Source organism: Rhincodon typus, chromosome 15, assembly GCF_021869965.1.
Source record: "Rhincodon typus isolate 14 chromosome 15, sRhiTyp1.1, whole genome shotgun sequence".
In the NCBI taxonomy this organism is placed as follows: domain Eukaryota; kingdom Metazoa; phylum Chordata; class Chondrichthyes; order Orectolobiformes; family Rhincodontidae; genus Rhincodon; species Rhincodon typus.
This window is the reverse complement of record NC_063346.1, coordinates 57,727,742-57,744,404: the sequence shown is the minus strand read 5'-3', so window position 1 is coordinate 57,744,404 and position 16,663 is coordinate 57,727,742. Positions and strand designations below refer to the sequence as shown.

Here is a 16,663-nt window from a genome sequence, read left to right as displayed (position 1 = left end):
TACCAACTAATGTTACCTTCTGCTGAGGTAACATTTTCTCCGAACAGCCCCGAATCCTCTTCCTAGTTGGGAAACTGGACTTGTTTCTCAACTCAATTCTAGTATCTCTTGGACTGAACTTTTTTTTTTAAGACAAGTGCTCATTCCTAGATTCTTGTAATCTGAAAACAAAGCCTTACATGTTTACTCTACCTGTTGCAAACCCAACAGTATAAACATCTTTCCATTAACACCACAGGGTTCTAGTCACCTGCATTCTGACAAAGTCTGTATTTGGTCACTATTCTGGAAGGACTCTCTGACCTTTTTTTTGTTTGTAAAAGGAAACCCCTTATCAAAGTAACCATGAATGCCTGCCTCTATTTTGAAATCCAAAGTTTGAAAAATGATGCCAATATGCTTTTCATCATACTTTTATACAATAACATCACAGCCTACAGCAAATTGCTTACTTTACAAGGTAATATTTAAACAAGCCCTGAAAATAAGGTTTAAGTTGTTTAAACCCAACATTACTAACCAAGTAATTGAGAATCACAACAAAGAGAAGGAGAGCCTTGCTGCATGGGGTATTTAACTTAAGTTCAGAGCTGGTCAGAGTAAAAAGGCACTGAGGTGATAGGAAGTAGTAAGTGAATGGAGTTGCTGTAAGGAGACTTGGGCTCTTTCATATCTAGTCAAGGTTGGGAAAAAAAAACTTGGTCAGTGTCATGTCGATCATTTATTTGAGAGCGGAAATCTGGCAAGGAAAACTTCTCATAGCTCACATTCCTCTTACATTCCCAAATGATAGTCCAAAGAGAGAAAAAGTCACAAATAAATTTAAGATTTGCTCGTTTTACACATGAAAATCAGTCAGGATCTTCAATTAAGATAAATCAATGTCACAGAACCAGTTGTTAAGATGAGTTGATGTTCAAAGTCAAAGTTCCAATTTGAGGCAGTCAGGGATGTTGAGGTAACAGAATCAAGCTCATGGAAATACAGGCAGAGAGAGAGAGAGAGAGAGAACAAAGCCAGATAGATTAATTGAATGTTTGTAGAGAGAAATAAAGCTTTAAAAAATATTTTTTGTCAAACACTGGTATTTGCTGTTGAACAGGTGGGTGTTAGGGAACTTTTATTTTTAAATGTGAATGACTTGAAGTATTGATTATATATGTTTTGGTTGTGATTACAGCAAACATATACCATTTTACATTTTAATGCCAAAGTTATCTATTATGTGGGGGAGTGAGTGTAGCGTAGAGCCCTCACTACTGCTCATTCTGTCGTGAAGACATAAATAAAATTACTTCAATAATGGCTGCGTTCTGAGTCCACAGGTTAACCGTTTTTTAGTGGAGTGCATAGTAATGTTGTCCCTGTAGTAAAACTCCCTCTACATTATCTCATCAAACTTTCCCACAGCAGGTACAGTATGAGCGTAGATACATAAAGGTGCCTCCACACTATCCCATCAAGCAATTCCAGAGTAGGTTCAACTAAGATTAGAAACAGTGTAAAACTCCTTATGCAATGTTCCCATCAAACACTTCCAGGGAAGGTAAAGCACAAGATTAGATACAAAGTAAAGCTTTCTCTATACACTGTTCCCATCAAATACTCTCCGGACAGATCCAGCATGGGGTAAAGCTTCTTCTACACTGTACCCACCAAACACTCCCAGGGGCAAATACAACATGGGGCTGGATACAGAATAAAGTTCCTTCCAAACGGCCCCAGGGCAGGTACAGCATGCAGTTAGATACAGAATAAAGCTCCTTTAAATTGTTCAAAAGCACAATCCTGTTCTCACTATTTTCAAATCCTTGCCTCTCCACTTGCACTGGTACAGAGAGCAAATTTGCCAATTAGGCTCTGTTCTGGGTCTTAGCTCGCACAACTGGTAATTAATTGGTCTTTTACAAATGAGACTGGAGAATTAATTGAGGGAAAATAGGGAGATGGCTGATGAATTGAACACTCATATTACATCAGTCTTCACTCTATGGGGTACAAGTAACATCCCAGAAGCATAGAAAGTCAATAATGGAAGGGAGGGAGGAACTCAGGAAAATTACAGTCCCACCTAGAAGTGGTCCTGAGTATATCGGTGGTGCTGTGGGCTGACAAGTTACTGGGTTTTGATGGACTTTATCCTAGAGCCTTAAACGAACTAGCTAGAAAGTTATGAATTTTACAAAGCTACCTAGATTTGGGGAAGGTCCCATTAGATTTGAATGTAACTCCTTTATTCCAAAAGGGAGGGAGAGAGAAAGCAGAAAACTACCGGCCAATTAGCTTAACGTCTGTCACAACTAAAGAAATCAGAGCAGGGCATTTTGTTGAGTTCAAGGTAATCAGTCCATATGGTTTTGTGAAAGAGAAATCATGTTTAATGAATCTATTAAAATCCTTTTGAAGAAGTAACTTGTTTTGTGGATAAAGGGGAACCAGTTGAGGTACTACACTTAAATTTTCCAGGAGGCATTTGATAAAATGCCACATCAAAGCATATGGTATAAGGAGTAGCATATTGGCATGAATAGAAGGTTGGCAGGGTAACAGGAAGCGGCCAGTAGGCATAGATTAGTCTTTTTCAGGTTGGCAAGGTGTACCAAGCAGTGTGCCACAGGAATTGGTGCTGGGACCTCAGTTGTTTACAACTCAAATTACTTGGATGAATAAATAAAAGGTGCAGTTGTCAAATTAGTTGATGAGACAATAGTAGATAGGAACGTAAGTTGTGAAGATGACGCTAGGAGCTTATAAAAAGATAGGCTCTGTGAGTGGGCAACGATCTGGCAAATGCCGAATAACCTGGGAAAATGTGAACCTGTTAATTTTGACAGAATTTTCTCAACATTGAGAGATTGCAGAGCTCTGAGATGCAGCAGGATCTAGATGCCTTTGTACACGAATGATAAAAGGTTAGCATGTAGGTACAGAAAGTAATTGGGAAAGCTAACAGAACGTTACAATTTACTGTGAGGGGGTCTGAATGCAAAAGTGGGGAGGTTATACCTTAGTTATATAGGGCACTGGTGAGACCACATCTGGAGTACTACATATAGTACTGGTCACCTTATTTCAGAAAGGATATAAATGTAGTATAGGCAGTTCAGAGGAATTCTTTCAGAGGATTGAGTGGCTTTGGAACATTCTTCCCCAAAAGACGGTGGAAACAGCGTCTTTAAATATTTTTAGGGTAGGAATGGATAGATTCTTGCTATAAAAGGGGGTGAAAGGTTAACAATAAGAGCAGGAATGTGAATTTGGTTTTACAATCAGATCAGCCATGATCTCACTCGATGTGATGCAGGCTCAAGGGATTGGATGGCCTACTTGGGCTCCTTGTTTTTATGTTAATAGGAGATTGCATTATCCTAGGGTGTGGTCTAGACTGTCAGTCCTCCAGGCTGGGCCTTACGCATGAACATGACTCAACAGAACCTCTGCCCACAGTGTCAAACGTGAGTCACCTTTGTGCTCCGAGTCCATGGCTAGTTGCTTCAGGCTGAGCCTGCAAACTTATTGCATACTGTCTACTCAAATTCATACTCACCTCTTTAACACACACACACAGCAAGTTAATAACAGAAAACTGAGAGCATTGTTGATGGTCTCTCCCTACCTGCTCACTGGTTGGAGGCAGCTTGTGAGGTTCTGCAGTCTGAACAATAAGATCATCAACAATTGCCTGTAGGTGTGTGATCTCGCCCAGCATTGCAATCTCTCCGTCCTAAAGAAACACAGATCCCGTAAATCACTTGGTTAGCCATCCTTTCTCCATGTCTAGACCCTCCAGTGATAGTGACACAAACGGTTACCTACTACAGAAATGAGCAGTATTTCAAAGGGAGATACTTCATAATAAGAAGAAAGGTAGGGGTATCATGGCTATCAACAAACCTGCCCACATTTACCTACATATTCCCACTGTCCATCCCAGTGCCCCCGAACAGTGAGCAAGAGAGGGAGACCAGACTGATTTAATCACTTGCCCTCCAGTGTACTTGATCTCCACTTTGAACTGGAATCTAATTGAGGGGTTCAGATGGTTTATATATAGAATAATGGATACCCAGGAATGTGTTACAGACTGGAATCTAATCGGGGGGTTCAGATGGTTTATATATAGAATAATGGATCCCCAGGAGTGAGTTACAGACTGGAATCTAATCGAGGGGTTCAGATGGTTTATATACAGAATAATGGATACCCAGGAGTGTGTTACAGACTTGAATCTAATCGAGGGGTTCAGACAGTTAGTATATAGAATAATGGATACCCAGGAATGTATTTACAGGTGGCTTACATATGAACTAATGGATACGCAGGAGTGAGTTACAGACTGGAGTCTAATTAAAGGGCAGGGGGGTGGTGGTGAATGATAATATTTCTTTAGGCCTGTTTTCCATCAATATACATTGGATTTTGGTTCATTTGAACCTTGACTGATAGCTGTAACAGCGGGGCGTGGGGATTAATGCTGACTCTGTATAGCCTGCAGCCTGTTTGACACACCGTTGAATTTTTATTTCGAGAAAAGTGATATTCAGCGAAGTGAGGTGATGGCCTAATGGTTATTGCTAGACAATCAATCTAGAAACCCAGGTAAGGTTTCTACGGACTGGTTCAAATTCAATAATAAAAATAAAATCTGGAATTAGGAGTCTAATGATGGCCACGATACTGTTGTCGATTGTAGTGAAAAACCCTCCAGTTCATTAATGTCCTTTGGGGTAAGGAAAACTGCCATCCTTACCCAGTCTGGCCTACATGTGACTCCAGACCCACAGCAATGTGGCTGACTCGTAACTGCCCTCTTGGCAATTAACGATGGGCAATAAATACTGCCCGGCCAGCGACGCGCACATCCCGTTAATAAATTTAAAGAAGCACTTTCACTCCCTTAATACAAAGTTGCATTTATTCCTTCAAAGCCCACTTTTTGAGAGTGTTTCTTTATTTGTTTGGGTGTGATGTAAACATCGCTGGCTTGGCCAGAATTAGTTACCGATCCCTAGTTGCCCTTGAGAAGGTGGTAGCGAGCTGCCTTCTTGAACTGCTGCAATCCGTGTGCTACTGACACACCCACAATGCTGTTAGGGAGGGAGTTCTAGAAGTTTGGCAGTGACATATTTACTATTTGCCAACATGCCATCAGAATGAGGTGAATACAATTCTGATTACTGCAAGGTATTTGCAATAATCTACAATGTGAGAGATTAGAGCGTTAGGGACAGGTTAGAATGAATGAAGGTACACACTGTAGCATCGCCAGATTAAAGATGAAGAAATTCCCATGAATGTTTTGGGTGGGGAATGTTACTGTTGGGAATTGAATCCAATCTTCATTTTACCCATGGACAGGGCAGTCACAGCCCAGGTACTAAACAACTTCCATTTTGTCCCATTCAGTAGGTTAAAGTTTTCTATTTTTACACCCAGACCTGAGGAGACAGCCTACCACTAAGTTCCTTAATCCTGATCTCAAATGTGAAATCTTCCCATTCGCCACTCCTGGCTGGCTCTGTACCACATCGACAGGCTCACTCACTCTTGGCTGCGTTAAGACTCAAGCTTGGTTCTTGTCTATCCTTTCATGGCTAGCCGCAGACCCAAGGACGAGAGACCTTCATCTCAGTCTGGCCAGGTATTTAGCTGGCTGGCACTGTGCCCCGAAACATCAAAAGTGCATGGTTCAGAGTGACATTTCCTGTTCAATGGTTTGTTCAATCATCTTTGCCAATACTGAACAGGGCCCTGGCTGCTCCTTACCACCACAGGCTGTAAGAAGGTGATGAAAGTGCAGAATCGGCCTCTCTCCTCGATCAGGGCTTTCCGCACGGCCTGCTTCTCGGTCTCCTCCAGTAACAGGTACATGTCATTCACATCCTGAACTGCGTTCTCCACCTGTGGCCTCAGGTCACCTTTACCTGGATCAGGAACATAGAAGAATGATAATTCCACCGCAGACAAATGGAGAGGAATAACAAGTTCCTGTGGTATGTGCAAGGCCTAGTTAAACAAAGGGCCTTTTCTTGTGTTTTAACTCCTTACAGGAATCTGCAGTACTAGCTCACAGCAGTTTCAATGGAGATTGCGCAGTATTTGAGGTGGGGGAGGTATCATATTGACGGAAGGGGTTTAATTCACCAGAGGCCCACCCATCTCTACCCATCTCCTCCACTCCCATTCTAAGGCATCAAATGGTTAATGGTGGCTGTAGTACCCACAATCCAGTGCACACAAGAAACAGCTCTATGACATAGTTGAGTAAGTGCACACCAGGGACCCTGTATATCCCAGGAAATCTTCAGTCCTGTGTATTTATTGTGACAGATGAAAATGCCCAAATTGTTCTTTCTTTCATGTTGTCTGATTAAAGTTACAAACCTTTAATTTTGGAACACTCGAGGGAAACTTGGGAAGGTAAACAACCTCAAGTCAGAGTTACATTCCCAGTGGGGCAAACGTCTGAAAATGACAGGTGGAATACAGATGGCTTCCTTAAAGCAAAGGGCTGAAAAAAAAAACACAGGCAACCAGTTAAACCAGACTGACAGAGGCTTAAGGTTTGGCGCAGAGCCTGTGCTTTCAGGTAGAGGAAGGGAAATCACACAAAATCTTAACCAGGGAGTGAACCTTTACTGAGAGTACACTCTCTAGTTACCAACTCCATCCCTCTCCATGGGCAACAGCCTGAGATTAAGCCAGTCTGTTTCTAACCAAGGTTGTCCAGCCTGATTCTCAGAAATTTCCGATCACAAGTTGGCGCCATCGCAGGGAATGCCTGTTCCCACTTCTGTAGCTCACCGATCTCCTCCCCTGTCCCAACTCATCTGCTGCTGAAAGCTTCCATAATGCCTTGGATTTAATCCAAGGCTCAACTGTTCTGACATACGCCTGGCTGCTCTCCCACATTGTATCCTCTGTAAACCAGAAATTGTAAATCTATAAATCTGAAATTCGGGCTGCCTGAGTCCTAACTAGTTCCCAATCTGGTTCACCCATCATCTCTTTACTCGCTGGCCCACACAGGCAATCATGCAGGATACCATTTATGATCTCGACAAGACTCATTTCTGAACTATGGAAACCCAGTTGTAGGAATTCAGACATGGAGTTGTAAGCAAGATTGGGATAGATTTGGGAAATGACAGGATGTTCCAGGAGGGGAAAGAGAGCGAAGAGAGAACTGGAGGTGGAAAAATGTGGAATATGATCACATGGAATTAGAAACAGAGCAGGTGAGGGAAAAGGAAGAACACTTAGTGTATTAGCAATTCAGAGTTGTAGTTCTCAGAAACAAATATTTAATGACTGTTACATTTTCAACCTTTTACAGATAAACGCAGTTGTTATAATTTGAATTAAGGGATTTCCAGTTGAGGTTCAAATCCTGCCACGGCAGCCGATGGAATCCAAATTAACTAACAAATCTGAAGCAAAAAAGCTCTGTAGTGGTTTATTGTTATCATTAACTCACTGACAGTTGTTAGCCTCGTTAAATGACAACTATGAAACTCATCCATTATTGTAAAACACGTCTGGTTCACTAACGCCCTTTAGGGAAGGAAATCTGCCATCCTTACCTGGTCTTGGCCTACAGGTGACTCCAGACCCACAGGAATGGGATAGACTCTCAACTGCCCTCAAGTCGCCACTCGATTCGAAGGGCAATTAGGGATTGGGAACAACGGCAACACTCTCATTCAATGAAAAAATCATTTTTAAATGCTTCATTACATCTTGAAAGAGTGGCTCAAAGTGTGGATTAACTAATACTTATCAACCCCTTGGGCAGGCTTTGCGGCCTTGACCTTTGAGTAAGTGCTCTGGGACAGATTCAGATGGTGAAAAGTGCTCCTTAAAGACACCTTTTATTGTTGGAATTCAGTTCATTTTTTTCTCTTATAGATTAACAGATCATAGAATCCCTACAGTGTGGAAACAGGCCCTTCGGCCCAACAAGTCCACACCAATCCTCAGAGCATCCCACGTAGACCCACTCCACTATAACCCACTTAATCTACACATCCTTGACACTTCGGGCAATTTTAGCATGGCCAATCCACCCTAACCTGCACATCTTTGGACTGTGGGAGGAAATCAGAGCACCTGGAGGAAACCCACGCAGACACGGGGAGAATGTGCAAACTCCACACAGACAGTCGCCTGAGGCTGGAATCAAACCCGGGTCCCTGGTGCTGTGAGGCAGCAGTGCTATCACTGAGCCACCATGCCGTCCTAAACCTTTGTCTATAGGGCTTACTGCCTCTTTCTGTACACATCCCACCCTATCCCTCCTCCTCTACTGAGGCTGTAGTGGGCTTCAGTTTCAAAAATGAAGGAGCTAGTCAGCTGGAGATGGCATCGCAACAAAAGTCAGGACTGACACCATCAAACCCACACCTTCCAGCAGGGGGCAGTGGAAGTGGTAGAGGTCTGTGTGCTCCCTTGTCCCACTGCTGCGATGCCACTAAAATTGTGGTTCACAAACTCAGAGCAGCTCATGTTCCTCTCGAGGAGTTTAACAGGAGAATTAATGTGCAGGTTCCAATTTGAAAGACAATTTCACCCAACACCCTCCAGACACCGAGCCTTGAAAACAAATTAAAACACCGAGACAAGCACAAGACCAGGGGATGCTCACCAGCACAGATTTAATCGACCACGAGGCATTCCACGGAATAGTCATGCAACAGTTTGACTTTTAACATAGCACGAGTAAGACACCAGCAAGACAGACAGTCCCCACGCCTTTCACCTCCACCTCCCTGCATACAGCCCTCACTCGCCCCACTCCTCTTCGTGATCGCCTCTTCCCTCCCCCCCCCGCCCCCCCCCCCCCACCTCTCCTGCACTCCCTCCTCCCCCAATCCAACTCCCCCGCACTCATCAGCCACTACAGGCCCCAGGCTACAGCAGTCCACATGCAGAAGAAAGATGCGTTGAACAGTCAATGTTGGAAGCAAGTGCTGGAGTTCAAGTCAGAGGAAGATTCTCCTCCGCTGTTATGAAATTTTCAAGCACCGTTCCCAATGCCCATATATCTGACAGTTCAGAAGAATGTAAAGTAATTGTATTGAACTGTATCCATTTCTTAAAGGTGCAGGAAGATGTTCTCTCTGGTTGGAGTTTTTAAGAATCGGGGGTCATTAGCATACTTTTAGGGCAAAGGTGAGAAATTTCTTCACTCAGATGGTTATGAATTGTGGGGATTTTCTACCCTAGAGGATTCAGGGATTGAATCTATTGGAGGATAGATAAATTTTAGGAATTAAAGAATATGGAAATTCTGCAGGAAAGTGGCGGCGGTGAATTATATGATCAGTCTTCATGCAGAGCTGATATAGCATGGCGTTAGATACAGAGTAATATTCCCAGGACAGGGACAGCCCAGGTTTAGATACAGAGTGAAACTGTCCCCATCGAACACTCCCAGCACAGGGACATACACAATAAAACTCCCTTCATACAGTTCCATCAAATATTGCCAACCCAACTTCAACTTTGCTCCCCACATATGCAGTCTCACTCCAAGAGACCAAGAGGTAAACACTTGACACTTAACCAGCTCAACACATGGAGCAATCTTGTATGTTCAGCACTTGCCCAGACACTGATTGTGCAAGGTGGAAGGATCGAAAATATCAACTATGAGAGCACAGAGAAAGAGACATGTCCATGTGACTTACCAAGGAGTTCTACAGGGAAAAGAGCGGAAAAGGAGAAAGGAGGAGTATCAGAGAAGGAAGAAATGTGAACATCAGTGTTAGTGACACTGGAGAAAAAAAAAAGGAGGGCACAGCTTAAAGTACACCCCCTCAACACCTCTCGATTAAACCTGACCAGTGGGGTAATGGCTCTGGAGAATATTGTCACAATTTCCACAATTTGCATGAGCGATTGCTGCGTTGAGTTTAAAATATCGATCATGCTTAGCTCCACATATATCCAAACTACCTCAGGTTGTTCAAAAACATCTCTCTGGTGTGTGAAACAGTATCCTGTGTGGAGAAAGGGCCAAGTGGACTGAGTATCAGGATACTGGATCATATTTAGAGCCACATGTAAACACAAACGGTCATCTAATCTGGCACAAATGTTTAACCTGTATTCATGACCTGGGTCTGATGTGCGCTGTCTCCATTTGCAGCTGTACCAGTGGGAGTGTCTATTACAGCAGACTACCGTCTATGAGCAGCACACCCACCTTTCCGAGCTTTCTTCTGAAGCTTGAGCGTGTCAGACGATTTCTTTTTGATCTCGTGCCTCGCTCGCTTGTACTCTGAGGGGAGGAGAGAGCAATACGTCACTGCCAGATCAGTCAGGATTTCCACCCAGGGTTCTGACGCCACGGGTACACCGAGAGACAGAATGCGAGATTCTTGATGGGGATCAAACATTCAATGGCCCAAGCTCATTGGAAGTGAATGCACTGGGACTGAATGGGACAGGCACGGACAGTTGAAAGTCTACACACTTGGAATTTTACGAAACAACTTGGCACATTCAAATTCCCATTCCCACTCTGTACCTGTTTCTACGTCGTTCCTACACCCTGCTCCTTTATCTGTAGCCTGGGATACGAGTGAAGGAGGACCCTGAATATTTCTGTACTCAGTAGAAGTCAACAGGATTTTAGCACATAGATTTCAGTGTTTGTAAGGACATAAGAATTAGGAGCAAGGAGTAGGCAACTGAACCCCTCAAGCCTGGTCTACCATTTCATATGATCATGGCCAGTCTCATCTCAGCCTCAACTCCACTTCCCTGCCCACTCTCCATAACCCTTCAACCCAATAGTAATTAAAAATCTGTCTATCTCCCCCTCAAATGTCCCAACATCCACTGCACACTGGGGTACTGAATTCCACTGATTCACGACCCGGAGAGAGAGGTCATTACTCCTTATCTCTGTTTTACATCTGTTTCCCTTATCCTGAAACTATGACATCTTGTTCTAGGTTGCTCCACATGAGGAAATATCCTCTGTATAGCTATTTTGTACCCCGTAGCATATTATACACCTCAATTAGAGCTCTCACACTTCTAAACTCCAGAGGGTAACGGCCTAAACTGCTCAATCTATCTTAGTAAGTCAAACCGCTTATCTATAGAATCAATCAAGTTTACCTCCTCTGAGCTGCAACTATATCCCACCTCAAGTAAAGGGACCTAAATTGCATGCAATACTCCAAGGTGCAGTCTTACTAATGCCTTGTACAATTGCAGCAACACTTCCCTACATTTATACTCTATTTCTTTCACAACAAATGCCAAAATTCCATTTGCCTTCTGAAATAACTCCACAGAGACTGGTACCCTGTCACCAAGTCACCCCTTGTTTACATGTGGAGAGTCCTTGATGCTGATCCAGCTTTCTCAGCGCCAGCTTTCAGACTGAGCAGAATCTGACACTCCTGTTTATATCTGTCAGCCTGGGCTTCCTGATTGGGCCAGATTGACCACCGAGATCAAGGAAATCATATTCTATGAGGTCCATCTGGCTGACCTTGTTATAGTCACTACACCTTCTTTAGTAGCTGCTTACCTGCATACTAGTTTTCTACAATTCACGCATAAGGGCACCCAGATACCTCTGCACCAAAACATTCTGAAATTTCCCTCCATTTAGTAACCTTATCATGTTTTATAAAATCGTGAGGGCCATGAATAGGGTGAATAGTCAAGGTCTTTTCCCTCAGTGTGGTGGAGTCCAAAACTAGAGGTTTAAGGCGAGCGGGGAAAGATTTAAAAGGACCCGCGTGGGGGGATAGCTTTTTCACACAGAGGGTGGTGCATGTATGGAATGAGCTGCCAGAGGAAGTGGTGGAGGCTGGTACAATTACAACATTTAAAAGGCATCCGGATGGGTACATGAATAGGAAGGGTTTAGAAGGACGTGGGCTAAATGTTGGCAAATGAGGCTAGATCAGATTGGGATGTCTGGTTGACATCTGTTTGGACCGAAGGGTCTGTTTCTGTGCTGTATGACTATTTAGATAGATTGCCTTTCTATTCTTGCAACCGAAATGGATAACCTCACACCCAGCCACGTTAAACTTCACCTGCCAAATTTTGGCCCATTCACCTAACCTGTCCATATCGATTTATAAATTTCTTACTTCTTCATTGTAACCTGCCTTCCCACCTAACTTAGTTTGCAAATTTGGCAATGGTACCTTCAATCCCTGCATCCAACCCATTGATATAGATTGCAAATAATTGGTGCTCAAGGACCAAATCCTGTGACATCCCACTAGTTAAATCTTGCCAACAAGAAAGAACCCACTTATCCCGACTCTGTGCTGGCTAGCCAATCCTCTATTTATATATAGTAAAAACAAGATTGCTGCAAGACCTTTTAGCGAAAGCAAAGTGTTTGCTTCACGTCTCCCCGATCATGTGATGAAGTTGATGGGGATGGCATGGAAATGACATAAAACAAAGCTTTGCTCCATTAATGGTGTGTGACCAGACATAACAGGTAACAAATGGTCAGAGTTGAGGAAAATTGGACCTGTTTGTAGACTGAGCAGGTCAGTAGTTTACAAGGTACAACAGCACCACCCAGTGGCAAACTGAGGCAGCACACCACAGCCATTTGTTCTCTCAAACCTCAGAAGTCAAATAGGAGCGGGAGCTTTGGATCTTGGTATTGTTCAAGGTAAAACATACTAAATTAGAGAAGGAAGGACAAATGAGAAAGGGAGAAGAGAGAGAGAGAAGGTTCACAATCATACCTTTGGCGTGGTCCTTATCCAGCTGATTGGCTGATTTCTTCCAGTCCTCTATCCTATCCTGCAAAGGGTTTATCAGACTCTCCATCAGGGCACTAGGAAAGTAAACAGCAATGTACTAACTACGACACAGAGACACAGAGAAATTGAAGCAGCATTGGCAGCTCTGAGCGTGGCATTGCTTTGAACAGGGGCATGCTCCCAACAAACCAAAATAAAATACGCCATTCCTGTGCGCTCTTTCCAATGAAAGCCTGCAACTTGTTTTCACTGAGGACGAAGAATCCCGATGTCCCATTTAATTTTTCCAAAAGACGTGGGGCAGTCCAACAGGGACTGGCCACCTTCCAGAACTTCTCCCCGTGTCTCTCAGTTCGGATTTTCCTGTTCACCTGTATCAGCAACTACAAGGTGCATGAGGACTAAATGTAACACTCACCATTCGGGAAACTCACACAGGTAAATGGGAGAGAGAGCATTACCCTAGTACCTTCGCACCACCACTGACTCCCACAGCGGCACCCATTTCCTCAACAAACGTGCGAGCAAAAGCGTGACAGAATCAAATTTGGGAAAATGTGAGGTGATGCATTTTTGGAGATCTGATGCAGGAGGGAAGTATGCAGTAAGTGGCAGAACCATTAGGTACATTAACGTACAGAGGGATCTAGGCATATAGGTCTACCGTTCCCTGAAAGTGGCAACACGAGTGGATAAGGAAGTCAAGAAGGCATAAAGCATGCTTGCCTTGACTGGCCGGGATATAGAGTATAAAAATTGGCAAGTCATGGTGCAGTCATATACAACTTTAATAAAGCCATATTCAGAATATTGTGTCGAGTTCTGGTCACTACAGTACCAGAAGGAAGTGGAGGCTTTGGAGAAGGGACAGAAATGGTTTACTAGGATGTTGCCTGGTTTGGAGGGTATTAGGAGAGATTGGATAAACTTGGTTTGTTTTTCACTAGAGGCTGAGGGGTGACCTGATAGAAGTTTACAATATTATGAGAGGCATGGATAGCAGAGATAGTGGGAGTCTTTTCCCTCGGGTAGAAATAAGGTGGAAAGTTTAGAGGAGATGTGACAGACGAGTCTGTTACACAAAAGGATGGTAAATGTCTGGAATGCGCTGCCAGAGGCAGACACAATAACAATGTGTAAGAAGCATCTTGGCACGTAGACGAATAGGTGGGAAATAGTGAGGTACGGGCTGTGTAGAGGCAAAACGGTTTGAAGTTTAGAAAGTCGTCGTGTCAGCGCAGGCTTGGTGGGCTCAAGGGTTCATTCCTGTCCTTTGCTTGTCCAGTTCTTTGTCCTTTTTGTTCTTTGATACTGGTACCCAATGCAGCAACTAACCTCAACAACACCTGACAGTGATACCCAACTGCAGCACCTATATCCACCCTACCGTGACACCCATATTGTCAACAGTATCGCAGGGGCACGGTGGCTCAGTGGTTACCACTGCTGCTTCACAGCGCCAGGGACCTGGGTTTGATTCCACCCTTGGGCGACTGTCTGTGTGGAGGTTACACATTCTCCCCGTGTCTGTGTGGGTTTCCTCCGGGTGCTTCAGTTTCCTCCCACAGCCCGAAGATGTGCGGTGTAGGCGGATCAGCCGTGGGAAATTTCTCTATAGTGTGCAGGCTGGGTGGGTTAACCATGGGAAAGCAAAGGTGGGGGTGGGATGCTCTTTGGAGGGTCAGCGTGGACTCGATGGGCCGAATGGCCTGCATCCACACCGTCAGGATTTTATTCCATAACCAACACCAAACATTGACACTCCCTGTAGCAACCCATATCATCGATAACCTCAGGCTCTGACACCCACGACATGACCCTCATCCTCCCCTGGCACCAAATCTGGCTACAGCACCCATATCCTCCCCAACACAGTGCTGATACCCACTGCAACACCCAGAGACCTCTCCAGTCCCAGGATTCAGTGCCACAGGGACCACGTTTTTGTTTTCATCAGAGATGACTAGAAATGATTTATTGGGTCAGCCACTTTGTTATTCGCTCGATGGGGTGAGAGACAAAGGCTTGGCCTGCATTTATCGCCCACCCCGAACTGCTCTGGGGTGGGTGCGGTGGGAGCTGGCATGTCGCCGTTGTACGTGAGGAAATGCTCACTTGGTGAAATGTCGGAGCTTGGCTTCGATGCTGCGATGTCTCATGCACATTCGGGTCAGAGCTGAGCCGATCTCTCGAGTGGCACCTAAAAAAACAACGGCACAAAACTGGCATCAGTGAGGTGCAGAATCCAGCAGAGGGCAGTAGAAGACCACGGCAGCAGCAGCAGTATAAGGGAGAATAACTAATCCTGAACAAAACCTGCTAAAGCAGTGGGATCATTAACCTGGTCCCTGTTCGCTGGATAGCTCCAAAGCACAGATTGCCAGCCTTTGGGTTCTTTCCTCAATCAACCTGTTCAGACGCACCTCTGGAACAGGTGGATCTTGAACCTGGGCCTTCTAACCCAGAGGTAAGGACGCTACCACCGCACCACAACAGTGCACCCCTCCGTGCTGTTGATTCAACCTGTAGTCACCAATTCCGCCTCTCGGAGGCTGGAGTCATTAAGAAGCTCATACACAGGAGCTCACAGGTTCAAATCCTATCCGGGCTGGATTGGAATTAATAATGCATTGGATATTGTTGTATACACACCATAGAATCTAGCATGGATTAGATGGGCCGGTCGGCTGGAGTATGCTGTCCATTCATGTCTCCTCTTATCTTAATTTTGTTACATTTTTGATTTTTTTATTATAAAGCATATAATTTCTACTCCTTTCTCCCTCATGCGCTCAGTTCGCGTCCCTTTACAATCAACATGTCCGGCAGCATCTGTGGGAAGAAAGCAGAGTTAACATTTCAAGTCTCCACCAGAAACCTGACCCAAAATATTAACTCCGCTTTCTCTCCACGGATGCTGCCGGACCAGAGTTTCTCCAGCAATTCCTGTTTTTGTTTCAGATCTCCAGCACCCGCAGTTCTTCGCTTTATATCCCTTTATATTCAGTTTCTGCAGCAACAGCGTATACTTAAGTAGCATCTTTGACACAACTGAACATCCCAAGGTACTTAGGTGTAGAGCTGGATGAACACAGCAGGCCAAGCAGCATCACAGGATCAGAAAGCATTTCTGAAGAAGGGTCCAGGCCCGAAACGTCAGCCTTCCTGCTCCTCCTTTGCTGCTTGGCCTGCTGTGTTCATCCAGCTCTACACCTTGTTATCTCAGACTCTCCAGCATCTGCAGTTCCTACTATCTCTCATCTCAAGGTACTTCGCAGAATGATTATGGAACTGACTGCAACACCGAGTCACACAATATGATACTAGGTTTAAGGAGTGTGCTAAAAGGAAGACAGCGATGTCAGGAAAGTATCAGTTTCCAGTACTCCCCGTGGTCACCAGCTCCACATTCTCACCGCTCCTAAAGTTCTTCTGAATTCTCAATTGGACTGTCTCCTGTTGATAACCTCTGTTTCTGTTCCTCCCCACAGGGGGGCGCATTCTCTCCAGCATCCATTTTATCAAAACATTTCAGAGGTTGAACGATCCCCATTCGCTCAGTGCACAGACTCTGGCTTTCTCAAAGGAAGAGACGCAGACTCTGCATCTCATTCAGGGGAGGCGACGGCCTAATGGTATTATCGTCAGAGTGTTAATCCAGAGACCCAGATAACATTCTGGGGACCTGGGTTCAAATCCTGCCATGGCAAATGGTGGAATTTGAATTCAATAAAATATCTAGAATTAAGAATCTAATGATGACCATGAACCCATTGTCAGGGAAAAACCCATCTGGTTCACTAATGTCCTTTAGGGAAGGAAACTGCCCTCCTTACCTGGTCTGGCCTACATGTGACTCCAGACCCACAGCAATGTGGTTGACTCTGAACTGCCCTCTGGGCAAT

The 16,663-nt window shown here is 44.4% G+C and overlaps 1 protein-coding gene across 1 annotated transcript in view; it reads right to left on the bottom strand.

Moving 5' to 3' along the window:
- Positions 1-16,663, bottom strand: part of LOC109911204 (protein MTSS 2-like) — a 1,013,245-nt gene that overhangs the window by 20,333 nt on the left and 976,249 nt on the right. The window contains exons 4-8 of the mRNA XM_048605577.1: positions 14,874-14,958; positions 12,741-12,832; positions 10,208-10,282; positions 5,767-5,924; positions 3,617-3,724 (exon numbers count right to left, since the gene is read on the bottom strand). Of these exons, the coding sequence (XP_048461534.1) occupies positions 3,617-3,724; positions 5,767-5,924; positions 10,208-10,282; positions 12,741-12,832; positions 14,874-14,958 (518 nt within the window). The remainder of the gene's footprint in view (positions 1-3,616; positions 3,725-5,766; positions 5,925-10,207; positions 10,283-12,740; positions 12,833-14,873; positions 14,959-16,663) is intronic.